General features: G+C 36.4%; 1 protein-coding gene and 1 long non-coding RNA gene across 3 annotated transcripts in view; both read left to right on the top strand.

Moving 5' to 3' along the window:
* Positions 1 to 698, top strand: part of ablim1a (actin binding LIM protein 1a) — a 56,476-nt gene extending 55,778 nt beyond the window's left edge. The window contains exon 23 of the mRNA XM_056248269.1: positions 31 to 698. Within this exon, the coding sequence (XP_056104244.1) occupies positions 31 to 144 (114 nt within the window). The 3' untranslated portion in view covers positions 145 to 698. The remainder of the gene's footprint in view (positions 1 to 30) is intronic.
* Positions 699 to 6,304: 5,606 nt separating this feature from the next.
* On the top strand, positions 6,305 to 27,270 carry LOC130083045 (uncharacterized). Of its 2 annotated transcripts, none has more exons than XR_008806810.1 (5): positions 6,305 to 6,528; positions 13,055 to 13,162; positions 13,951 to 14,070; positions 16,588 to 16,661; positions 26,913 to 27,270. It is a non-coding gene; the product is annotated as an uncharacterized LOC130083045 (long non-coding RNA). The 2 variants fall into 2 exon arrangements; XR_008806809.1 differs by having other exon boundaries at positions 16,585 to 16,661.
* Positions 27,271 to 27,571: the final 301 nt, after the last annotated feature.

Raw genomic sequence — 27,571 nt, 5'->3', positions numbered from 1 at the left:
TTTTTAATTAATTTTTACCTGCATTTCTAGCGCCACCTGTCTCCAGAGATGTTCTTTGAAATCTTTGGGATGGAAATTAAGGAATTCGACAGGTTACCACTGTGGAAACGCAATGAACTGAAGAAGAAAGCCAAACTCTTCTAACCGGGATGTACAACATCTACACACACTCACACGATGTATCATACAGCTGTTTGCTAATCTTCTGTTGTTTCTTGCTAAAACTATAGCCAGAAGACAGTTCCATTCTGCAATATTATCATATGATGTCAGTTTGTAATAAACGGAGGGTCCAAGCATTTCAGATATATCTCCAAAATTCGCAACACTTTGTTCTCTTTGTCTCTGTTGTTTTAATATTCCCTCTTCCAGAAATGAGTCTTTGTCTTTTTGTTCTTTGTTCTTCTTGCATATCTTGGAAAATCATGTTCATGCAGGTCTGATCATCTGAACCTTTGTACATTTGCAGTCATAATCCATTTAATTCAGTGTTCCAGTAAAGACTCCTCTATTTGCGTCACTTTTGTTCAGGGAGGGATTGTCGATGCTACACTGTGTGGGTGTCTGTGTCTTTGTACCTGTTCATGTAAGTTTTGAATGCATTTAAACAAATGTAATCCATAGCACATATCCATGTATTCACCCTTTACTACTGTACCAGCCTCTAAAGCATCTGTAAAATTAAAGGTGAAGCGTGTAATTTCTGGGCCAATAGCAGCACCAAACATAATTGGGAAAAAAATTGACAGCTAACAGGGAATGTTCTCAGAATGTTCTCGCAAGGTTCTCTCAAAGTTATGAACAAACGTTCTTCTGAGATTGTTAATAGAATGTTCTTTCAAAGTTATCTGGTCTTTAATGCTATTAAAACATTAGCACAAAAAAAAATGTTTATAGATCATTCATGAACTGTTTTTCTGAAACAATCTACGTTAATACTTAAAAACATTCAAAATGAACGTTCACATGATACTTGCAAAATGATAAAACAGAGACAACATTCCTTTAATGTTTTCTCTAACGTTCACATTTTTTAAAAAACTGAACGTTTTAAACGTTTTGAGAGCATTCAGAAATAACGTTTTCATAACTTAATCGGAACGTTAGCAAAACGTTCTTAGAACATATTTTTGTTGGCTAGGTTGGTTGAGCCATGGGCTTCTCAAACCTATATCTTTTTCATTTGATGCCACTAGTGGTGCAGAACTGACACATTTCACCTTTAAGCTTTCTGAAGCTAATTTAACTGTTGAATCAATGCTGATGTCCCTAGTATATTGTACATTTAAATAATAGAATACAAATTTAAGGTAAAAATGAACTGCATTTGACTTTTTTTTTAAAGAGCTGATACTCACACTGCCAATTTATTGTATTTCAATTGTATTTCTACAGTAAATGAAAATGTTTCAATGAGCAACTCTCAGTAAAACCAAAGGCATTACAAGAGAACGGGCTCTAAAAGAGTTGTAGTCTACAGCTGTTTTTATTTTATTTCATCCTCATTAATCAAATCTGACGTCTTCATATTTCTTTATGCACACTACAGTACACTAGGCTTCATGGAAAGCATATTAAAATTACCTTACATTTCCAGCTTTTCCATGAATATGGGAAGAGTGCCGAACTGCAGCTTTTATTATCAGCATTATTGTGAACAATAGGCTACTTTTATTTTGTGCAACCGAATATAGTAGGCCTACAGTCGTTTTTAAGGACCATTCAGTATGTTTTATTACTAAGAGAAAAACTGAATATGTAACCACCATTATATTGCTGATCAATTCCAAAAAATATTACACATCATTTTAAAAGGTGAAAATCATATTAGTTTACTTTATCATAAAATCATAATAAATTGAGGTGAATTTTTAAATAATTTTGTTTTGAGCAGATGTCATGATGCACTGAAATATAATACAATTTAACCAGGTTTTTCCTGTGTCCTTAATATCACTTTCCATCCTGTCAAGTCTTTTGTAATATAATTTTTAAAAGGCTAGTTACTTGATGACATCATCCAACAGGAAGTGACATAATTTCGGAGGGAATTTCACAGCACAAACCTCAGTAAGTAGCCTATGGATTTGATCAGCTCTGTGATGTTTTGCGGTATTAAGTTGATTTGTCTCATTCTAAAACATTCCATCCGGTCTGATAAAATGACAGATGGTAAAAAAAAATCTCTCAAAATTAACCTCCAGTTTCATGTAGCAAACAAACATTCACTCCTTCATGGAGCAGTGGCTGACTTTAGCTGTTTATTCCCATTCTGTCAGGCATGATGGAAATATTTTTGCAAAGTTAGTTCTGAATAACTTTAACGAAACGATTCCTAAAATTACAACATAAGCATATACCGGTACATGTTTTGCAAAACTTCAAAAGGTAGTGCATATGGGATTGATTTTGATACTGTATTTCTCCTCTAGAGGGCCACAGTGTCGCATTGTGTGTATTTGCTGGTGTCACTAGACACTTTATATAGCTCTGTCTGTCTTATAGAATGTGCAAATAAGAATCCACTAGAATGATTGTCCCTCTCTGTCTTAAATCAATGGATCTGCCTATGACCTATCCTTTGACCTTGATATAAAATAAAAAATTCAATAATGCATGAATGGGGATGGTAAATCACAACTCATAAAACTGCCATAAAGGTCAGCAGAGACACTGAAGTAATTAGTAACTATCTGTAAAAGTATAAATCACCATTAGCTAAATTGTGACATTAAAACAGAATTATGTATTTTAAAACAGACGGATTTCACTTTCAAAAACCCCATCACAATGGGATCTTGTGACGATGTTTCAGCAAACAGTCCGACCCATTACATATATTTATCTTGGATTATATTTTGCAATATTACCAGCGAATGACGGTTCGTGCTAATAGATGTTTAGCCAGCAAAGCATTATGATGGGAGAAACTTGGCATGCAGCTTCACAGCTTTCCAGACCATAAACACACGTGTTTTTCAGTCATGGTGGGGAATTTCCATCGACTTCAGTTGTTTTAACAATGAGCTAGGGATTAAACCTTCACAGAAATCGCAAAAATTAGCATGTATTTTAAGCAAATTTCAAGTTACTTACTATTAGGCCTACCGGTACTTTTGTGCACATTTAGTTTCCATAATGTAGGCAAAACCTGACGCAGAGAGACGCTCTCTCCTGTCAATGCTGTGTAGCTATTGATGACATAATGTAGTGTGCAGAGGCGGACAGAGTACAGAGCTTTTTTACTTGAGTAAAAGTACAGATACCCCTTGCTAAATTTTACTCAAGTACAAGTAAAAGTACTACATTCAGATGTCTACTTAAGTAAAAGTACTAAAGTACTTGTTTTTAAAAGTACTTGAGTATCAAGAGTACAAGAGTAGATTTTCTAAATATTGCATAATCTACTGCCACAGTGCTTACATTTATGCACAGAAACGTCCTACATGGAGTTATGAAAAATGTTAATGTTAATACCTTGGAGAATGTAAAAGGAATTGAAAGTAAAATCAAGTCATTTTCATCTTTTTACCATGTTGCTTTATTTAATTTAATTAAATTTTTGGGGGGTCCCATCTTTAAATGCGGGGACAACACACACACACACACACACACACCACATGTAAGGGTGGCGCTGCCAATAAAGCACCTAAAAGCTGTCACAAAGAACCGGCAAAAGGAATGATTATGAATATGTAAAATATAGCAAGGAGATATTTTAATTGTTTATTAATTAACACTTGTTAATAAACAAGTGTTTTCTTTGTCAATGTCGACTAGATGAAGTTGACGATGCTGACTCGCGATCTTCAGTAGTGAACGCGCCAGAGAGAAATGCACATTTCATACGGATTACATAAGCAGAGAGCAGTCTGTAGTCTGTTTTCTTTCGTTTTGAATTTTTCTGTTTAAGAGTAGACATGTGAGGCAAGTAGGCTACCACACTGTGTTTCGGTTCATTTATGAGACGAGCTCCAGTTCACGCACCGGCGCCTCCGTTTCTTATCTATCGTCTGCTATTTACTTCTTATTTATTAAACCCAGGCAATTGGTTGATGAAACATTGATTCAAATTAAGATACAATTAATGCAAAACGAAATTCAGGTTAAAGAAAGGTTTTGTGTTTTCTGTTTGATGTCTCTGTGAAAGTTTTAAAGCATTTTTTATGCCGCTTTCAGAGCGCTCACGTCCGTAACGGAGAACACGTCCATAACATTGTTTTTTACTCATAAATGCAAACCCGAAAAATAAAATAAAACAAAATTAATATTTTATGTACTGTGGAGACTGAGCGCCAACCCTTCTTCATTCGCTGGGTAGTAGCCTACTTTGGTTTGCGCAGTGTAATTCACATAATCAGTTAAAATATATATTTTGCCTCCTAAAGTTTTTTTTTTAAGAAATCAGAAATCCCTCGTGGCTACGCCACTGCCACATTTGAACCTGACTGTGTTAAACACACCACATACTCAAGAACATCAAACCAAATGCTTGGCTTACATTAATGTGTAATATAAAATCTGACCATGGAGTTGACTTTGGCGGAAAGCTGAAAGTGATTGCTGATAGGCTGTCCCAATCAGTGGCGCCTGCACAATCCAATCACGTTTGAGAGGGAAACAACAAATTGAGGGTTTCTGAGATTTTTCTTTACTTTTTTTTTTTTTTTACTCGGGTACTCACGGTTATGGATAGAAATGTATTGGAGTAAAGAGTACAATATTTGCCTCTCAAATGTACTTGAGTAAAGTCACGAGTACTCCCCAAAAATGATACTCGAGTAAAGTACAGATCCCTCAAAATTGTACTTAAGTACTGTACTCAAGTAAATGTACTCCGTTACTGTCCGGCTCTGGTAGTGTGTGTGTGTGTGTGTGTGGAGCCAGACAGCGATCAATTCTGTGCCTCCTGTGTGTCTTTGTAGGTTGGGCTATAAACAGTCCTGTCTTTAATTAAACTCATGCTGACCAGCAGGGAATGTAATAACCCTTAGCAAATATAGCCTAGTTTTGTTCTCTCTCTCTCTCTCTCTCTCTCTCTCTCTCTCTCTCTCTCTCTCTCTCTCTCTCTCTCTCTCTCTCTCTCTCTCTTACCTAAAGTCAACTCCATCCAAGATGACAGATAAAACGAGAAAATGTTGATTATAAATACAATTATTTTAATAGGGTACATGACATATTTTTTGTTCTCTGTAAATGTTAGATAAATAGCTTAGCAACTCTTGAAATCAACTGATTTGTGCATGATGAATCTCAAGCACTATTTTGCTGCCAGTGTAGAGTGTTCCACGTGTGTGTGTGTGTGTGTGTGTGTGTGTGTGTACGTGTGTGTGTGCGTGTGCGTGTACGTGTGTGCATGCGTGCGTTTGTCTGTCTGTCTGTCTGTCTGTCTTGATAGCTGGAAGGTATGTATGTGTTGTGTGTTATCTGTCAAATGTTGACCTGGATTAGCAGGACAGAGCAAACAGATCATAAAAAGTCATAAAGATGGTGTTTATTGTCCAGAGCAAATCAGCTCAACAGACACCGCTCTCTCATGTGCACTCATTCTGTTGTGTTTCTGTCTGTATCCATCTGAATATCTGCTTATGTGTTGCTTATTTATATATTATATGGATATTCAGATGCCCTACTGTAGAATTCCTCTAATACACATCTCTCTCTGAGTGTCTTTCCAACTCTTTCGTATGCAGTGAATTGTGAACCTGCATTGACCTTAGTTCAGGTGTGATCTGGAGCTGGTGACAGAGGTTCACTAAACATGAGCTTCAATCAGACATTGGCTATGCTCAGAATACTATTTCTGCCGTATACGATACTATAATGTGATACTAGAACAGATGTAATGATTGAGATTAAGTTTTTTAAGTTCCTCATTATTTGATCAGACTGACTGACTGGTGTTAAAATATTATGCAAAATTGGATTCAATGCAAAATAACGTCAAAGCATAGCCTATATGTTTAAAATGTTTAGATTTAGTTTAGACATCAGAGATATTTTTTGAACTGGTTTTGTGTCATATACCACAACATCATTAGACTTTCATCACTGCATTGTTAGTTTCGGAAGAACTGACTGAGAAATCATCAACAGGTTTACGTAACATCACAAATCCACACCGATTCATAAGAAACAAAAACGGCCATGCCAATGAAACGTCAGTGCGTCATGTGAACTTTTCACAGTCATTGAGGCAGAAAGAGTTTCCTCTCGTTCGAGTCAGAACTCATGGAGCATAACCCACGTTCCCCAAACTTCTCTATTCTCTATAATATTCATAACTCAAGTCTATGAATGCTGACTGTATGACCAGATGAGAATCCTATCGTCTCACTGAATGGGTCTTAACCTCAACACAGATGATCTGTTATGTGTTTTTAACATATTTTCCTTTGACTGATGACTTTATGTCCTGTTTCTACTTGTTGACTTGTTTCCAGTACTGAGATAAGAGTCCAGAAATGATTTCTGCCCGAAACCCATAGTAGAAATGATACAGTGTCACGCACAGGCCTGCGTTTAAAGGTAAAGTGTGCAATTATCTATGTCATCTTGTTTTTATACAGTACAGATTGTTTTAAAGGAGCTTCACAGTAATAAACAGGAACAAATGATCAATTCTTCAGCTCTAAAAAAGACAATAGTGTCATTATATTCAGTTCAATTCAATAACTGTGAAGCTCATCAATTATGAAACGAGTTCAATTCATATATGCTCTACAGAAGACAACAGTGTCGTCTGTATTCACTTTGAGTCAGTTCAATGTTGATTCAGTTCAGTTCAATAACAGTGTCGATGTTGCTAAATTACATTTAGAATTTAATAAACCTATAGCCTGAATTTGGAGCAGGACTATGTGTTTATTCTGTTTGGTACCACTAGTGGTGCAGAAACGTCCCACTTTACTTTTAAATACGTGTGTAAAAAACGTTTGTGACTCACTGGAACCGCTTGCAGAGCTGATTATCTCCAGAATGCCTAACGCAGGTTTGTGGTTTGTCAGTTGGCTTGTTTTCTCTCTGAGGGGGTGAAGAGCTGTCATGTTTGTCCTTTGCACCTCAGTGTGGGGTCATCTGATAACACTGCTTTGGTATGTGGCTGTGTGTTTAAGGAGCAGATGATGATAATGTGGCACTGCAGGAGAGCTCCTTCTTACTGTGATCTAAAAGTCTAGTCATTTCTCTGAATTGTAATTCGATGAGAAGATTGCAGTTTTGCACTTGAAAACAGGAACAAAAAAACTTGATTTAAATCAGTAAAAAGTTATTTATTTTCCAGTCTTGTCCAGTTCCAGTTTCCAGTTCTGTTTCCAAATTTTTTTTTTTTAAATCCAGTCCCTTTAATATTTTGGAATCAGCAAGGACACCCTAAATTGACCAAAAGTGCCAGTAAAGACACAAAATGATTATATTCTAAATAAATGGTTTTTGACTTTCTTTTCATCAAAGAATACTGGGGGGAAATCACAGTTTCCACAAAAATTACGCAGCACAACTGTTTCAGCATTGATAATAATGATAAATGTTTTTTTTTTTTTGATCAGCAAATCAGCATATACGAATAATTTCTGAAGGATCATGTGACACTGATGACTGGACTAATGATGCTGAAAATTCAGCGTTGCATCACAGGAATAAAATATATATATTATATTTTAAAATATAATTTTAAAATATATTCAAATAGAAAACGGTAATTTTACATTATGATTATATTTCACAATAGTAATGTTTTTACTGTTTTTTGTTGTTGTTTTTTAAATCGAATATGCAGGCTTGGAGAGCATGAAAGACGTCTTTCACATTTAAAAAAAATATTACCGACCCATTTTGAATGGTACTCTGTATATAACTATTTTGTTAGTACTTCATATTTCTACTTTACATTTTCTTTCCCATAATGTGGCTTTGAAATAGGCTTTCATACTACGCTCTTTTTTTTGCAATCCACACTGGCAATAACATTTAACAATTACTGTGAATAAGGCAATAAATTGTTTAATATAAAAAAAATACAGTATATAGTTATACAGATAACAAAGAGAGGTATACTGTGTTCACTGGATGATTGCCGGTTTTGCTGTGCAGCATATTGAAAGATGGAAACAACACTTAAATATATAGTTGCTGAACACATAATAAAATATTAGACTGCACTTTAGTACTCATGAAGTCTTTTGAGTGCTATCGATTATTCTGAATGTGGAAGATGCAAACAGCTTCTAACACAAAGTAAACTTCATTGAATTTCTTGTATTGATTTTATCTGATGTCCATGATTGGACTTTTATTGCTGTTTTAAATTACGGCATCTTTAATTAGTGAGACTGGACCAAGGGTCACCTGTAAAACAAGAGGCTTATACGTTATGACCCGAGAGATCATTTCCCTAGTAACCCTAAGCCTCTATACATGACTAAGACAGCTGATAATAATATATCCTTCAGCCAGATGGGGTCACTTCTCTGGGTCCATATCTCAAGCCTATACTTGAGCTCAACAATCCTTGCCCCTTAGCATTTTGGGATTGATATTTCCCTGCTAAAAAGGCTAGCACAAGGCCAGCACCAATTTAAATAGTCACACAAATAATCTGAGTTCCCTTTATTTGAGTTTTGCTTTTTAACACACTCACCGGCCACTTTATTAGGTACACCTTGCTAGTACTGATGCAAGAACTGATAAGAATGTAAAAATGTGTATCTTGAAATGCAATGTAAGTCGCTTTGGATAAAAGCGTCTGCCAAATGCATAAATGTAGTACTGGGTTGGACCCACTTTTGCTTTCAGAACTCCCTTAATTCTTCATGGCATAGATTCAACAAGCTGCTGGAAACATTTCTCAGAGATTTTGGTCCATATTGACATGATAGCATCAAACATAGCTGCAGATTTGACGGCTGCACATTCATGATGCGAGTCTCCCGTTCCAGCACATCCCAATGGTGCTCTATTGGATTGAGATCTGGTGACTGTGGAGGCCATTCGAGAATAGTCTCATTAGCTATGTTTCCATCCACACGTTTTTATCCGCATTAAGTGATATCGAATGAAAAATGCCTTATGGAAACAGTAAAATTCGACTGAATTTCATGAATATCGACTCAAATGAAATACGATCGGTCTCATCGGATTTTATCTTGATCGATATACGGCTTATGCGATAAACGCGGATGGAAACGTTATTATGGTGCGATCCATTTTGCCTAGTAAAACTTTTTTCGCAAATGTTGGCTTGAATTTGGTGCAATTCGGTGAGAAAATGAATGGAAACACCTTAACATGTCTCAAATCAATTCGATATACCAATTTGATCGCAAAACAGCATGTGACGTCGTTACGCACAGGTTTTTATCCGCTTTAAAGCCGTTTGATGGAAAAACACTTTCATCAGCTGTGTTCGCATGAGGTTTTTTACCGAACTTCAAATAATTCGATTGACAAGTGGATGGAAACATGGCTATTGTCATGTTTGAGAAACCAGTTTGAGCGTTCAGAGATGCTCTTCTCCAGACCTCGGTTGTAACGAGTGTATATTTGAGTTACTTTTGCCTTTCTATCAGCTGAACCAGTCTGGCTTTTCTTCTCTGAACTATAAAAAAAAACAAGGAAATCCCGCACATATCAATACTTGCAAACGAGTATCAAAATTTTATTAGCATCATGACCTTCATCAGGCATATACCTTCTCTGACCTCTGGCATCAACAAGGCATCTTCCTCAATCTGATTGTCAGTTTGAACTTCAGCAGATCGTCTTGGCCATGGCTACATGTCTAAATGCATTGAGTTGCTGCCATGTGATTGGCAGGTTAGATATTTGCATTAATGAGCAGTTGAACACGTCTAGCTAATAAAGTGGCCGATGGTATAAGCCACCGGGGCTCAAAGGGCACCGTTTACCATCTTTTGGTATTTAGCAGGACAAGTTACAACTATTGCAGATTATTTATGGCAGCTGTACACAAACTCAGCTGTGCATGAAGACAGATAGTTTTCACATAATCAGATTGAAGAGGTCATTTAAAAACTCTGAAGAATCAATCAACTGAGAAATACCCATTCAACATGTCCACCAGTGACTGAACCCTTGCTGTTTCCACTTAGAATGGTATTCACCTCTGCAATCATCTCTGTTTATCTTTCCTGGAAGAAAACGTTAGCAGCCAGTTAGCGCCCAGTTTATAGCCAGGTGAGAGGTGTATTCTGTAAAGAGCGGTGGATGATTTAATTAGTGTTTTTGCTTGTGTCTACAACACTGACCTCATGTTGCCATTTACAACTGATCTCATTAACGGATTGTTACCCATGTATGGTAGCTAATGCTCCTGACACGTTGAGCTACAGGATATCTCACCTCGAGATGAGCATTTATTCTAAATCAGGCCAGATTAAAGCAAGCAAGTACAGGATTGTGCATCGTCGGATATAAATAAACTGTACTATAGTGACCAAATCCACTAAAACTATTAGGCTACTAGTTGAGCTAGACTAATGAGAGCTTGGTGCACTGATTACTATGCAAACTTTTTCATTGTAGAAAAAGTAAATTCAAACCTTAAAATACAAAAAAAAAAAAAAACGTTTTTTTTAAACTTGTTTTTCAGTTAAAACAAGATAAATATACTTTAGAAGCAACACTGCATAGTTTTCTGTATTTTGTCTTACTACACTGTTATGCAATGGTTACTCATTTTTAACTTAACTCATTTTTAAATGCAATTTTTTTTTTTTTTTTTTTTTACTAATTTTATGCTATTGCAGTAAGACCGAATACACTGTAAAAAAGATCAAAGTTGGAAAGGGTTACGGTCAGGGTAGATTTTAGTACATTTTACAAGGAAGTCCTTTCAGTCTTTCTACTTTAAAATGACACATTTAATTCAATGTTACATGCTGTTTCTTTGTAATTATTTGAGAATATTAACTAGCAATTTCTGAGTGAAAAGTGTTTCAAAGTAAATCTTGTACCATTTTTTTCAGTGTACACTCATATTTAAATAAATAAAAATGAATTATTCCTTGATCTAGATTTTGGTCTGCTCGCACCTAATTCTCAGCGTTCTTTATACTTTTAGGCTAGACTGTATTAGCCTTTAGCACTCTGTAAATGTGCTCCTCTAAAGCCTCCATTGTGGGTTACCGTGGAGAATGTGCCTTATGGTGCAGGAAGTGAGGGGATTTGTCCTCTGGCTGTTTGGACAGGGGTTCCCGCTGAGGGGACAAGCTGTGATTCCAAACACCTTTTGAATAAAAGCTTCAGTGCACTTACAAAGGCGAGAGTTGAAGCGTAGTGCCATGCTTAGATTCACTGTAACATGTAAATGCAGTGCCTACAATTTGAGGAAAACTCAGTTCTTTGTTCAGTAGAAATTTATGAATGCCAAATGTCTCTGTGAACGACTTTGTAACCTAATGTGAACTACTGCGCTTCATACGCATGTGAGAACAAAGCTGTTCATGAACTGACCAGTCACAAACTGGATGAACAAAATACTGTATTGGTTCCTTTATGTCTCCCTTCTTACAAGGTCCCTGGCTTATTTAAATCTCTTTTGAATATTAGAGAAAGGAATAGTGAGATTTTAGCATCACCGTTTCCCTTATATACCAACATCCAGCAGATGGAATAGCAATAACAGCGGGTGAGTCGAGGTTAATCAGCCGTCCGTCTCTTTCTGGCCTGTTTTTACTCTAGCTCTAATGACTTTCACAGTAAGAACTGTGTTCTCCCAAATCCAATTGCATGCAACGCTCTCAACATTTTGACTGTACCTGCTTAAATTTGTGATGTAAGAATATGCCAGATGTATGAAAAGTGAATGAGACATTCATGCATGGACCTAAGAGTTTGGGGAAATATTATATAAAATATAATTATAATTATTAGGAACTTTTATGTCACAGTGGTTGATTTTTATTTGAACAAAAATATAACAAAAAATTAAATCTTGACTTTTTTTGCTATTTTTCCAATTCCTTTTATGTGTAAATTGATTTTATAGGCTTTATTAGCTTAAAATATGAAAATCCCTTATAATAATATGGATGTTGATGATCTAAAAGGTAACTATAATTTTGTAAAATCAAGTAAATTATGCAAAATTCTGCACAAGAAATAAAAAAAAAAACGTTTTTTAAATGTGTTTATATTTTTAATGTGTTGTATTTAATATTATTAATACTATTGTGCACTTTTATTTTTTAATCATGTCTCATCATTTATTTTTGATGTTTTTCAATTGCTTTATGTGTAGATTTTATTGTTTTACCCTTAACCCGGACCCTTTTCTAGCTTAAAATATGAAAATCATCATCTTTCATCTATAAAAATCATCAATATTTAAAATGTTTAAAAATTTGATGATCTCACCTGTAAAAGTAATTTATTCAAATTATGTAAAATATGCAAAATTATGCAAAAAAAGAGGAAAAAATATTTGTTTAATTGTATTTATAGTGTACATAAAAAATACTAGCTTTGGGATTAGCCTTAGCAAGACATGAAGTTGACCTTTTTCATTTAATGTCTAAAATGTGATCATGTCCATCACAAAATAAAAGTTGATTTGAGATGTGGCTGAACATTTGTTCATGATGGTTAAGGGGAAAACACAGCAAAAATGTGTTAGACAAAAATTAAACAAATTAGAGTTTAACTCCACAGGGCCAAAAGTAAAGTACCTATTGTTGCAGGTAATGGGTAGAACGCTAGTTAAGATTCAAATGTCTGATTACCATCATAAAACATAGAATTTCTGCATTATAAATTTGCATCTACAGTTGTCACACACCTGTCTGCTCATTCTGCCTCTTTACACTCCACTTCAGTCAAGCAAGACTTTTTCTGTCGGCTGCACACAACCTCCATCTCACAGATGAAACGACACTGTCTACAAGTATAGAGAGGTTTCATGTTGTACATAGTTGTAGACATCAATTTTCATTGACTGATACATTAAACAGCAAACGTTTGCCTTATCAATCAAGTCATTTTTGTTATCCATCCATCAGTGCTTGAGTGCTTGTATCCACGTGTGTGTGTGTGACAGGCTGTGACCCTACAATGGAAACCCATGTTGAGAAAGACTGCAGGAAGTTGATGAATGAGAGCTCTTCCCTCGTGACCCTGTGACCTGAACTCCCACTACACCCTGCAGGTACTAGTCTGAGGTCATCACACGACTTTACAGCCAAACCCCACCCTATGAGGTCAGTGGTCTTTACCCTCGACAGAGTTCCCTCCCGCAGGGCAGGTGTAAGGTAGAACGAGTCTGAAATGCACTTGATGTGGAACTTCACATGCTGACGGATGAGATCTGCGCCTCTCTATAGACTTCAGTCAGGGTAGATACCATGTTTCATTTCAAGCACATGAGGCTGTGAGTCTGTGCATTGCGTACGGATGAAGTTTATAACAAACTTTTTTTCCAGTTTTAACAATATTAAATATTCAGAAGGTATGCATATCTTAAATTAAGTTGTAGGCCAATATTATTTTTCATACCCAATTCACAATTTTGTTTTCTCTTTTTGTAGGAAAAATGTAATGCCTTTTTTATGCTTATTTAAAACTTACACTTTTTTATGCTTTTTTAAAACTTACACTTATAAACATACACTATGAATTTTTATTTTTTATTTTTTATTGATCTTGTTTTAAGGATATTTCTCCTGGTAAACAAAATAAAAACACTCACAAAAAAAAAGACTTAGAAAAATAAAGTAAATTTGACCTAGAAGCTTAATATATATTGCTCAAATAAAATATGCATTAAATAGGCATATACCCTGACTAAGGGATAAAATAAGTAGGATATATACTGTACGTGTGTGTGTGTGTACGTGCGTGCTGTGCTGTGCTGTGCTGTCAGTAAGGATGACCATCAGCCAGACTGACATGATTCTGAAACACAGAAGTATGACCTGATGTGCCCTTCGCCCTCAGGATGTACCACAGTTTTGACCTCTGTCTGGTTTCTATTACTCTCTGAGATAGTTTCCTCAGATGAGTCACCTGCTGTCTGGACCGTAGTCTGACTGACCACTAAACACTAATGGAGGGTGAGTACAGGTGAGAACAGGAAATGCAGTAATGCTGTGGAGGAAATTACTACTCTTACCAGCATTTTACATGATAACGCTAGTGTTCAGAAAAATACCTGGGGTGCCTTTCTTTTGTTGATGTGCTACTCTCGTAACTATATTTTCCACATTCATGTGAAATATAATTATTTTATATACAAATACCATACATGCAATTATTTTTGTTTTGACTACGAACTTTATTTTGGATATGTTGTTTCTCTTGTTTGATCTAATTTAATTTTTTTTTTTTTTTTTACTAATTATGTTAACATGGTTTTCTGAACTAACCTGCACAGTCAATTTTTATACCAATTATAGGGATGGGTCATAATGGTCGACTAATTTGTTATAGTTGTCCAACAACTAGTTAAGGTAACAACTTAAGGTAAACTGGTTGTTTAAATAAATCTATTTGTATTTCACTGAAAACCTCCATGTTAAAAAACATCCCTTTAAAAACCTTTGGCCATTGTGTCTAGCGCCTTCAAAAGCGCTGTTAAGATGCTTTAAAAAGTCAAGTTGAAAACTCTCTAACGTTTAAAGTCCCCCTGTAGTCAATAATTGTATCCCTTAAAACTCATATTTTAACACCAAAATTACATATTTAAAGTCCTTGAAAAAACATTTCTTCATGCCTTAACATAGCTTGAATGTAACTCTTCACCCTTGCCTCATTTAGTATACGCGATTCTATGACTCCACTCACTCACACCAGCTCAGAGATCCACTCTTTGACGATCACACGTGGACCTGATTGGTTACAAGGTAGTTTGTGCCGTCAGAAACACCAGTGATTTCAAACTGCGTTTTTTAGGCCTTGTCCACACGGACACGGGTGTTTTTATAACTGGAGTTTTTCCTCCTGCGTTTAAAAAAGAAATCCCGTCCACATGAAAACGCAAAAACACGCTATCAAGCGCCGTCAAGAGCCACACCAGCAGGCGCCGATATAACCCTAACCATAAAGCCACGTTGGCCAATCAGAAGCCTAACAAAAAGTTATTACAGGTTCCGGTAGGCGGATAACAGCGCACAATCTGACGTCGCAAGGCAAAAACCCCGGTTTTACTGTCTACACGACAACACTGTAACCGGCGTTTCTGAAAATCCTCACCCTGGCAGGGGTTTTCAAAAATGTTCGGTTTCAGTGACCTGATACTGCGTTTCCGTGTGGACGAACGGCCAAACCGCGTAAAAAAAGTCACGGTTATAAAAATACCCGTGTCCGTGTGGACAAGGCCTTAGTCTGTCTTTGGTTCACTGCAGTTTTATGGAGAATTTTTTTTAAAATAGCAATGGTGTTGACATGAATTTGCACATGGTTTGTCTTAAAGCATATTAAAAGCACCACATAGATAAACAACATTAAAAGATTGGTTTTCACCACTGGGGGACTTTAACAATCCCTTGCATTCGGATCCATTCCTTTGTGCTCCATTAAGCTTCTTTTTGAAGCATACTTATACAAGGCTTCCTCGAGATGATTAGTTGACTAGTTTTCAAATGTAGTTGACATCTACTTAAACTGCGGCGTTTAGTTATTATGTAAAGTGCTGCGAGAAAAGCCTATACATCTAAACATCTCGTCACGCGCAGTATAGCCAACATTTTTTACTTTTGAAAAATGAATTTCACCAAATGGTTGATGACAAATGGCAAATGAAAAATGGTTGGTGAAATTCATTTTTCAACAGTAAAAAATAACTGAAGTAACCCTGTTACTTGTGTTGAAATTATAAAATGTTGTGATTTTATTGCCATCAAGAGGTGCATCAGTTTTTAGTCAAGATCTTGTATTGTCAATGCAAGAGTCCAGCACTCTGTAAAGTCTCCTCCAGCACATCCCAAAGACTTGCAATGAATTTAAGGTCTAAACTCAGAGGAGCATCAGTTCATGTGTGAAAATGATTCATCATGCAACCATTCTTTCTTTCACAGTTTGAGCCTGATGAATCTTGACATTGTCATCCTGGAATATGGCCATGATGTGTCACATGGTTGTTTAAGAAATGAAAAGCTACACACTCCATCAATTAGGGTAAGAAGAACTGTTGCCAAACATATAATAATAATAATAATAATAATAATAATAATTCATTACATTTATATAGCGCTTTTCTCGGCACTCAAAGCGCTTTACATAGAAGGGGGGGATCTCCTCAACCACCACCAATGTGCAGCATCCACCTGGATGATATAACATGCTAGAAACATAATCACTGCAATAGTGATCCAGTCATAGACTCTTAAGCATTTGCCTATTTAAATCCAAACAGTGTAAATCCAAACAATGTATAACAACTGAACATGTCAATAATTAAAGACCACATGATAAGAGTAATAATACATTTCTGCAATGTGTTCAATGTTGAATCTTAATGATGAGCTCATATAGAGCTCATGTTGATTTGTAGATGAATAGCAATATATATTTCAAATGCCAGATTTATGCTATTGATCATGCCCATTGATATTTATTTCCCGATGACTCTAGCAGAGTTTGGAGGAGGCCGCTGGCCTGATGCCAGGTCATGCTGGGGAGACGCTCTGACGCCATCCTGCTGAGATCCGGTAGGATTACTGTTTACATTGAGCTCCATGGGAAATGGCTTTCATTGAGGGTGTGTGTGCTACAGTGCTAAGTCATACACACACACTGTAATCCAAGAGCCATTAACCGCTGCATGTGATGATGGATAGACTCTGTCTAATGAAGCATAATTGACTCCAGATGTGTGACTCACCCGGTGTGTTTACTAACTGCTCACTCGCACAAACAGCAATACACAAAGAACAATGGCAATAAAGCTTCTGATGCATTCTTGGTAGATTGAAGACATTGTTGCATAATCATTTTGATAACACCTGAGTTTAACATTAATCAAGTGCAGGATATTCAAATCAACCTTCTTATGCAGAATGTAAATGTTAGTTACAATACAGTGGCCACAGAAAGCACGTGTACGCGATGGTCTTATTTCAAAGTTTTTTTGAATGTCATTGCATTACATAACAAAATATCTAAATAAGTGGAATTTTACAATGAAATATAACACAATTAGACTTTTCTAGTAAAACATTTGATATTAAAATATTAGGTTTAAAATTATATAAAGAAAATATTTAAATAATGTGAATCAATTGTTTGCAGATGCCACTTGGTTTGATGTTTTTTTTTAAATCAAATTAGTGACAATCAGGCATTTTCATGGCTGACTTGAAAATCCACAAACACATTTTTTCTCATCCGTGGAAAACAAAAGAAGATATTATGAAAAGTGTCTGTTTTTTGTCCCTAAAATAAAAATGATCCTAGAATAACAACAATCTTTACCACTTAAGTGCAAAAACCGTTGAAACTTTGGGGGATAGAATATACAGTTTGTACAGTATAAAAATCAGTGTGTCTAAGTCTCCATAAAACATTTAAACTCAACGTGTGTGTGTGTGTGTGTGTGTGTGTGTGTTGCTGTGAATTCTACCTTTAAGTGCATAGTTTCTAAAGTCATAAATACATTGAGCACAAGCCTTCTAATCAAACCGGTGTATGTTATACCATTGCTAATATTTATATAAACGTAAATGCAAATGGAAATACCTATGATAATGAAGGTCTTGTCCATGAATGTCTTATCTGAGGAGGGAAGAAATCTTGTATGTTTTATGGTCTGCTAATTTCATTGCGTGTCCTTATTTCTGAGTTAAGAGAACCTATTCCACAGCTGTTCTGCACCTGTTCATGTTCCTCAATAAACCTTTATTATAACCTTTGAGGATTCATTTCACTGCATCATAGATGGAGCAATAAAAACCCTTATAGACATATGATACGGGAAGACAAAGACAACGTGCATGCATAGAAAGCTACATGAAAGCAAACGATCGGAAAAGGGAAGTCGTGAATAAATGTTCCCATGGGAGCATCAGTTCCAGTATTGACTAAGAGGAGCAGGCTTCAGTACGGTTAAGCTGATCTATACTTAAAGAAACTACGTTTGTTGCGGTACCAATCGAGTACTTGGGTAAATGTAACTCCAGTAAAAGTACAATCATTTATTTTTAATATTACTTGAGTACAAGCAAAAGTACAAAAAGTCTTCAAGCTTTATTTAATTTTTTCATTTTATTACCAAAACTCATCATACATTACTTATCATTTAATATACACTTTCACAGCATATTTACACAGTTTAACAGACAGTCATGATTTTCATTTGTAATAATCAATACTAAAATCCAGCATTAGTAACTTACTTTTTACGTCATTCAAGCTCTATTCCGAGTTCATTTTGACCAGATCATTTACTGCAATCGGATCAGGCAGATTCGTGATTTCTGAACCAATTCAACAGGTTCTTTGGAAAGAATAGTCTCATTCACGAATCGGACATTGCCTCGTTTTGGCTGTAGTTTGCCATATAATTTTTGTTAGATAAATACCTTAATTTATCTAACAAAATGAGTCTTAAAACTACTTTTTATAATTTGGCGTTAAATTCCGTATGAGAGCTGTTGGTTTTAAGTTTCTATTATCTTCTTGTGTTTTAATGTTCTTGCTTTTTGTTATGTTATTGTTTTATTTTTGCTTGTACAGCACTTTGGTATTCCCTCGGGTTTTTAAAAAGTGCTATATAAAGAAACATTGAGTTGAGTTAACCGAGTTGTTTTTTTTCTTCCCATATATTTAAAATATTAGTTGAGCGTATAGGACTTGATTAGTACTATCCTGTCCTATACGCTCAACTAATATTTAAAATTTGAGCAAAGATGTTAAATATCCTCTTCCCTCATATTTAAAATTTTAAATATACATGTAAAATATTGTCCTTAAAAACAAAAAAACTACTGTAATTCATCTCACAACCTTTGTGCTAGACATGAACGATACCTCAAACTGTGGCTCGTGTGAAAGGTTCCTACAACTCTATGAGTGATCGAACTTCCAATTTCTGCCTGGAAGACAGTCAAACATGCACCTAGAAACCACAGACTGCCTAGCAACAACCTCTCAACAAGTTAACAACAACCCAGAGCACCTCAGAATTGTGGCTGCGGGTTTTGCACAGGCAAGGAACACTTGCATAACTCAGATAAAACAAAAGTCTGGTAATTATCATAATACCACAAAATTGTCTTCAAATCACAACAGAGTATTGTGAGAGAATCCCATCTGAGCTGGATTAATGTGTAGCGGCAGATGTGATGCGTAATTCTAATGAGGTTTTGTTTTGAGGGGATGATGGGAGATTTGCCGGCATGTTTTGAATCTCCCACCCATGCAGCTCTTCAAGTCTTTCACGTGTTTTACTGACAACAGAGAACAAAGACGTCTTATCCGCTGCCAAGAGAGTGTGTGTCTTTATTGAACTCTCTCTGTCTCTCGCCGTTCTCATTTTGCAACTGCTGCAGTGTGTCGTTTTTTTAACATCCATCAATCAGCTGTCGCATGCCTCGTGTCAACCAACACTGTGCTAATGGCAATGTCTTATGGGATTTTATGGCCAGAGCAAAGTATCCACAAAATGTTATCTCCTCAGGAATTTATGGGACATAATGAAAAAGTCAAATACAAACTTATCAATCTGTCTTCAAACACTCACTTTAGTGCAAAATGACATTAGCAAAGAAAAAGATGAACCGATAGGCTAGTGGAGGATAAAAACACATGCAATAAACTCATTAAGCTAGCTAGTCTCTGAGCTGCCTGCCATCCCTGCAGTTTTTCAATTTGTGTCTTCAAAGAAATTTTTTAGGCAAAATGAAATCATTATTTACTCACCCTCCAAATCAGTATGCTGCCATGGTCACTACAAGACCTAAAAAGAGCTGTGTTGAATATTTCTTTTCAAAATATGTATTATTATTATGCATTCATCATTTTGGGGGCTAAAAAAACTTCAACACCCATAATCCACCACAAGTCTGCTAATAATAAGGTTGCCAGAGTCAAATACCGCCTTGTTTTTGTAGGAAATACTACTTGGCAAACTTTTAGTCATGATGGTGTCCACTTGTATTGTTTCCGGGTGCAATGCTTTGGTCTGGGTGTATTTCTTTTGCCATGGAAACAGAAATTTTGTTTGCGGGTGAGTGACCATAGTAACATTAAGGCCTGTTCACACCGGGACGAATTTCGCGCGCGATATTCGCCGACGTTTAACGCCTCGTGACTAAACAAAGGGCTCCAATGTGAGTGTGCACACCGACACGGAAAACGCCACGCGTAAAAGCGTCATTTTTAAAAAAAAACGCCTCGGGTTCGTTTTTTTGGTTTGACGCGTCAAAAACTATCCGACCAATGAGATTGTCGCTTTTGCTCACTTGTCTGGAGCTTCTGAAGTTACAGTAAAATACAACTTGGGGGCGCTCAAACAAAAAACGGTCTTGCCGAGCACACATACGTAACGGCGAAGAAGATATACGCCAAGTAGCGTCTACACTGCCGGGAAGAAATAAGACGAGGAAGATGCAAGGCAAGATGAATGTAGAGCTGCTCTCGTTGGTGTCGGAACATAAATACTTGCTCTCTTCTTCTGAGTGACAAGCGAGTGTCAGAAAGTTGCGCAGCGCCACCTTGTGTACCGGGGTATTTCTTTTTTACATTAAGCACCATCTAATGTCAGGGAATGAATTGGCATGTTCACTCGGCTCATCGTCAGGGAAAATCGCTTGGGTGTGAACACAAAAAACGCGTTGAAAAACGCTGGCGAATAACGCGCGCCGATATTCGTCCCGGTGTGTACGGCCCTTTTGACTTCTGCAGTGTTTTCTATTTAGATCAGGATTTTATCATTGTCAAAACATAATTGCTTAAAATATTTAAATAGTAAATATAGTGGCCAAGAGTGATGTCCGGAAGGGGATATTTGTTTTTAATGAACATTCAAGTTTGATTAAAACATCAAAATATGAGGAAAATATTTTATGTTTTTTATTATTTTAAATATGAGGGAAGAACAAAACACTAAACTTGGTTATGGTATTTATCTGTCAAAATTATTGGGGGAAAAAGAAGGCAAACTACAGCTACAGGTTGCAAAAAAAAGGGCATAAAAACAAAAGGCTCACAGGAAAAGGCATACAATGACTATAACAACACAGTCAGTTATTAATATTGCATGTGTTCATCATTTCTTTGTATGATAGCTTGTCCAAAAATTCCCGCACATTTTGTTTCATTGTGTTATCACAACTAAAATGATCGACTCCAAGCACAACAATGATACAAAATCTTACAAAAAAAAAAAAAAAAAAAAAAAAAAAAAGTATAATATCTGAATAAAGAGTGAAAATGTGAAAAGACATCACTTTGGGCCACTACTGCATATGAAGGGGGTAGTATTTTTTTGCAAGCTTAAATAATGTATTAATTCAAAATGAACTAAAAACTTATTGAAATATAATATATGGTAAAATATAAGACTATGCATTTCTGTATAATCAGTCATAGAAATTCAATTTAAATTATTTTTGAATAATTTGAATTAATTAAAAATTGGGCAAAGATATTTTTTTGCAAGATTGATCACATTTCTCAAAAATAATGATAGATTCCTGAATTGATTTAGTTCCCTGTTCCACCACTTATAGCCTTATAAGTGAAATGTCATTTTAAATTACATATTGAAAAGGAAGTGACATCATTAACAAGTTCACATTCGCATAATATATTTTGTTTGTCAAGTCCAATTGTCATCTACAATTAACAGGGGAAATATTTCAAAATATTCAATTAACAGGGGAAAGTCATGTCACAGCATGATTGTTAACAGGATGAGCAGCAGCCATTTTCTCCCCGTGAATATGAAAAGTGGTGCCTTTGCTCTTTCACAGTGCTTCTGTTTTTGGGAGTTGAGGTAATGACAGAAGTTGGATCCTAAACAGCGAGCAAGAGCCCAAAATCAGGGCATGTACCAACACGCTCCAGTTTTGGTAAGAAGATGCACTCATGCTGCACTCCTCCAGTGAGACACTGAAAACCAATTCTAGAGAGAGACCTGTGACCCAGAGGAGATGATGTTTTCCTCTATAACAAGCACTAAACACAGAACACTACGTATACAATTTAATTGGATATTCCCTAAAGTTTGAGCAATGAGCTTGTAGGTCAGAATGTTTTGGTCCACTTATTCCTTGAAGGTGATAAATAGAATGTGCTATTTTTCCCCCTTCGAGTAAACAGAGTAATGATGCTCAGTGGTGTCTGAAGGAGTGAGGAGTTCATCTCAAACTGAGATGGCAGCTCTGAGAGCTTTTGAGGATGGCATAAGTTCTATTTTATCATTGGTTGCATGGGATGAAGTTCATTGAAGAGAGACAATCACGAGAGACAACGTGAATGAGACAAACTTCATTTGTTGTTACCCTTAACCATTTTTGTATCCTCTAAACTACATAAATTGTTTGCAAATAAACAAAGGAAGTATGATGCTAAAAATTAGGTTTTACATACATATACTGTGTTTTATATTACATACATATATTTTTTTGATTGAAAGAAGTCTCTTGTTAGCCTGGGAAAACCCAGACAACTTCCGGCAAATTTAGATTTGCTCTGAAAGTTAGTCTGGCAAAGAGCTCATTCAAGCCATTTCCAATCCGTCGAAATCGCGGCACCAATCAGAAACGTTGGGGCGGGCTTTACACGATGATGACAGCGCTGGGATTTTGAAGCAGATTTTGTAGCCTACATTACAGAGATGGATGCCGCCGTGGAACATCACTCGTTCGAATCAGCTATCGCGTCTGTTTTAAAGGTGACCTATAATTCAAAATTGAATTTACCTTGGTATAGTCAAATAACAAGAGTTCAGTGCATGGACATGACATGGAGTGAATCTCAAACTGGACTGTTTTCGCGTTCTCATTTAATTCACGTTTATGAAAAACACCCCTGAAAAACGGTCGGTTCTCCACACAATACCGACTGTGACGCAATAGTCGGGATCATTAATATGTACGCCTCCAAATATTTGCATAATGCCAGCCCTCAATGCCAGGTGGAACTGCGCAGCCGAAGCATGACAGTTGCTCAGTGTGGATGTACACATGAACACAAAAGTATTTTTTAGTTCCTTCATCTGAGCCTCTGAAAAAACAATGGGTTAATTTTATTTTCTCTGGAAATTTCCAAACATTTCACCGACTGTTTCCTCAACTTGGGCCAATACAGAGCTGGCCTCGGATCGAGCTACCAAGCAACACTTTCTGATGTGTAATTGTTCAAGTTCAGACAGGTAATCTTTCTCTCAAAATCGTTCAATACTGTTTATGCATCAGTAAGTCAAGTGTTACGTTCCCAATTAGTTTTCTAGGGGCAAAAGGGAAGTAACGTTTTAAAGCAAAAGTTAACGGCAACAAAGAGAAGTTAACTTATCTGAGTCCCAGTACACAATACACAAAGTAAGATGTATTATACATTTATTTACAATAAATAAGTGATAACATTGATACAGTGGAAAAAGGAAAACTAAACAAACAACTCCAGAAAAAGAAAAGGGAAATGAAGCATGCTCTTCAGGAGCGGGTTAAGCCAAAACAACAAACAAAAGACCACTACCTGTTTGAAGGAAATCTAATTAACCTACAACAATAAATACAAAATAAACAACAGAACTCTTACCTAACTAAAGTTAGCCAGAGTGACTAAAATATCAGCTTCACATCGTTTCTTTTAGTAGGATGAAAATAATCGTATTTAAATTGTGAACAAATTATATACAGAAAGCGATCAAAGAACAATCTTTCCACACGGCGCGAGTTTATCTGGACACTTGCCAAACTCGTTATGAAATTAATGACGCACGTTACACTGCACAACGAAGCTCTTACTGTATTTACATCATCGTGTTTGCATTGGTGAAAGCAGAGAGAGTGCAGAAACTGCTTTGCAATGATAAGATCTTCATTCTCGCGATCAACACACTGTCATCTGCTCAATGCTCATCACGGCAACATTTTATGTGATGGGAATAGATCTAAATACTTTAAAAACATCTCACGATTCGTTAATCTCGATAGCTGTTATAGTGAAAACGTATAATAGCAGTAGTAAAAGTATTCGGGAGAGAGTTTCACATGTAATGCGTACTAGCTATTTCATATGCAAGCATGTCAGCCAATCACAGCAGTGGCCGCGGTTACACTGAATCCCACAGCAGACACGCCCCTTCAAACAGAGTGTTCAAATCAGAGGCTAAAAGCAGGCTAGGAAAAATGCCATTTATTTCTAAATTATGATTATTTTTTATCTAAAAAACATACTAACATTATAAGGGTAACCCAGGAAACATCATAAAATAATAAAAAAAAACATTCTAGGGCACCTTTAAGCGATTTGAACGTTTCCTTTTTGTTAAAAACCGAGCAAAGAACAACACTCGGAGATGTTTCTCCGCCGCTCTGCATACGTCATCTCCTTCATCGCTCTGATTGGTTTTAGGTCTATCCGCGACGTCCGTTGGTGACGCCCCTCTGGAAATGATTTGTCTATGACGCTTTGCCAGACCATAACTCAGTTACAACTGAGAATGGTCTGGTTTTAACCAGGCAAGTCTCTTAGGCTCACCAAGGCTGATTTAAAAAAAAAAATCAAAAACACAGTGAAAACTGTAATATTGTAAAATATTACAATTTTAAAGAGCAATTTTCAACTTTAATATATTTTAAAATGTAATTTATTTCCGTGATAATAAAGCTTTGATAATTAAGATTTGCTCTCTCCATTTATTAAACAGAGACAAGCCATAAGATATTGAGTGGTAATGTTCCATCGAAAGAGACAAAAGTAAGGATTTCTTGGGATTTGTAGAGACGTGTCTGTACCATCCAACCCCAATATACCCAAGTCAGGTTAACAACATACCGTGAAAAAAATAATTGTGAAAATTACATTATCTAGGACCTTAATACAGTACTTGTATTATTATACACTCTTTCTCTCATAAAACATTTTTTTGTAAAAAAAAAATAAACCCAAACAGGGTGAAAAAGACCCTAAAATAGGTGCAGGAGTCTTGTAGTATTTATTTTGTGATAAAGAATGACTGACTGTGCACTATTCCATGAAGTCACCTTTGCAGTCGTTCCAAATTCACATTATTTTGTGAACGGGTTTGTGAAAGTCGGAATGACAAATACAATATGTCAATTGTATTTTAATTCCAACACTTTATTTTCACCAGAAAAGCTTTGTTTATAGGTGACAAGCCCCAAAGTCCATTAGGACTCGAGTTGGCTTTCATGCGGTCATCATAACAGCACTTCCACTGGTTTTATGACTTGTGCCCGGGCAAACGCTCTCACACGTGCAGGAGGAGATACAGGAAGGGAGGAGAGAGGTGTCTGACTGAGGAGAGATGAAAAGACACCTCCTGCTGAGTCTGAGCTTATTGTCTGCTGAAGTGTTGTGGATGTAACCGGGAGTGTTGAAGCTTCAATAAAAACAGTGTCTCTCTTTGTCAGGCATGACCTTAAAGATGCTTTTAAAAACAAAACAACAAATCTCCGTAGTTATCACTCCTGACATAGCAACGACTTTACCCGAACTCTTGCTACTACTGTGGCACGTTCATTAGTGTTGGGAAGTTTCAGAGGAAATCCTGACTGAAGCTTGGGAGGAAATCCTAATTGTTTCTCTTCAGTTCCCCATATTACCTCAGAGACAGTTCGAATTCATCAACCGGTGTGGAGCAGAATGATTTTGTTAAACCACAGCTCTCTGGGGCATATCCTTTATTTCCTTTGAGTATTCTGTTATCTTGAGACCTTAGGATGACAGGAAAGACCATCTGTTCTTCTGCAGGGTCTTTGATGTGGTCAACCCCAGCACATAAACCTCATTTTAACACTATAGGAGACGAGCCTTATCGGTTTCCCACAACAGCTGTGGAAAAGGCTTTCTGAACTCAAGGCAAGAATCACTATTATTATTGCACATACTCAAGGGTAAGGATTAAAACATGTCTAACTCTATGTATTAAACTTAGGTGTGTATGCTCATCCCACAGAAGGTATAGGAACAGCCAACAACCTCCTTAGCATCATGGCATGCGCACCAATCACATTCTCTTCAGAAAATGTAAATATGTCGTTATTTCAAGACCCCATGATATCAAAATGGAGTTTTGTGGTTATTAGTTTTGAGTTCATTTACAGTTTTCATGATTCTTTGATAAATAGGTTTAAAAGAACATCATTTATTTGAAATAGAAATCTTTTGTAACATTATGCATGTCTTTACTGTTGCTTTTGATCAATTTAATGCATCTTTGCGGAACGGTAGTGCAATGTTATAGGTGCATTTTGAAAAGTAAGCCACACTTTTTTTTACTAAAGAAAATAGACCACAGATAATGATGACTCATGTTGCACTCATGGGCATTTCAACATTTCTGTCCAATCAAATGCTCTCTAGAAAGACTTTTTTTCTTTTTCTTTATTCTATCTGCCATTTATAAAATATGCAGAATTAAATGCTCAGATCCTATATTCGCTTTTCATACATGAAATACATGTGAAAATTAAAATCAGATCTGACTAGATGTGACACAACATTTAAGACATTTTGAAGTTTTATGTGTTTATACGGGAAAATGCAAGCACACCAGTCTTGTATCCTGTCGTTTTTAAGCTTAACTAGACAAATGTGAGAGTATAACATTTATAATTGTATATGTTACATATATGGATTCCTGACTAGACAGTTCCCAGGGAGTGAGCTGGGATTATGGGTGATCCTGGGAAGTAATCTGACCACTACTACTGAACATTGGCATGAGAATAGAGCTGGTTAGTTAATCCATTTCCTGTTATTCTTAAAAGGCTTAAAGGAAGTGGTGGAGAAACATCTGGAGGTTGTTTGGAGCTCCTTCCAGGGCAGTAAGAGAGTTAGGAGCCTGGGACGGCTGCTGTCGGGGGGAGAACACCACCTGTCTGGAGCTGTTGACAACGGAGGATGTGCTCTGACATAATACTCGGCTTCCTCACTACAGGCAAGGAAAGAGGAAGACAACACGCATGCATTCATCCACAGAAACATTGCATCTTTATTTAAACTATACCCTGTTGGTGAGAGTCACTGTGGATGTGTTTGTGTTCTGTGTGTAACCGGTGGCATTTGTGTTGTTATAATGATTACCAAAAAAAAAAAAATGTTGCCTCATCCCACAGTTTTACAGTAAGGCACTTACAATCTATGTACATGGCCACAATGAACACTGAAATATTCACGGTTTCAAAAGTGCATACATTATGATTAATGTTAAATGTGTTTTGAGACTAATAAATCACACTCTTAAAAATAAAGGTGCTTTAACATCCACAGAGTCATCCCATTCCGGACAAAAGGACAATTTTCTTTGAAAACTCATTTTTTCCTCTCCGTTTTGGCCTTCCGTCCACACGTAGATAGCATTTTTGTCAACAAAGACGGAGCTTTTTGAAAACGCTCTACAAAGTGGATAAATTTGAAAACGGCAAAA

Source organism: Rhinichthys klamathensis, unplaced genomic scaffold (genome assembly GCF_029890125.1).
Source record: "Rhinichthys klamathensis goyatoka isolate OS25496 unplaced genomic scaffold, OSU_Roscu_1.1 h1tg000053l_1, whole genome shotgun sequence".
NCBI classification, from domain to species: Eukaryota; Metazoa; Chordata; class Actinopteri; order Cypriniformes; family Leuciscidae; genus Rhinichthys; species Rhinichthys klamathensis.
Note: the sequence above shows the minus strand (reverse complement) of the source record. Positions and strands in the feature narration are given on the sequence as shown.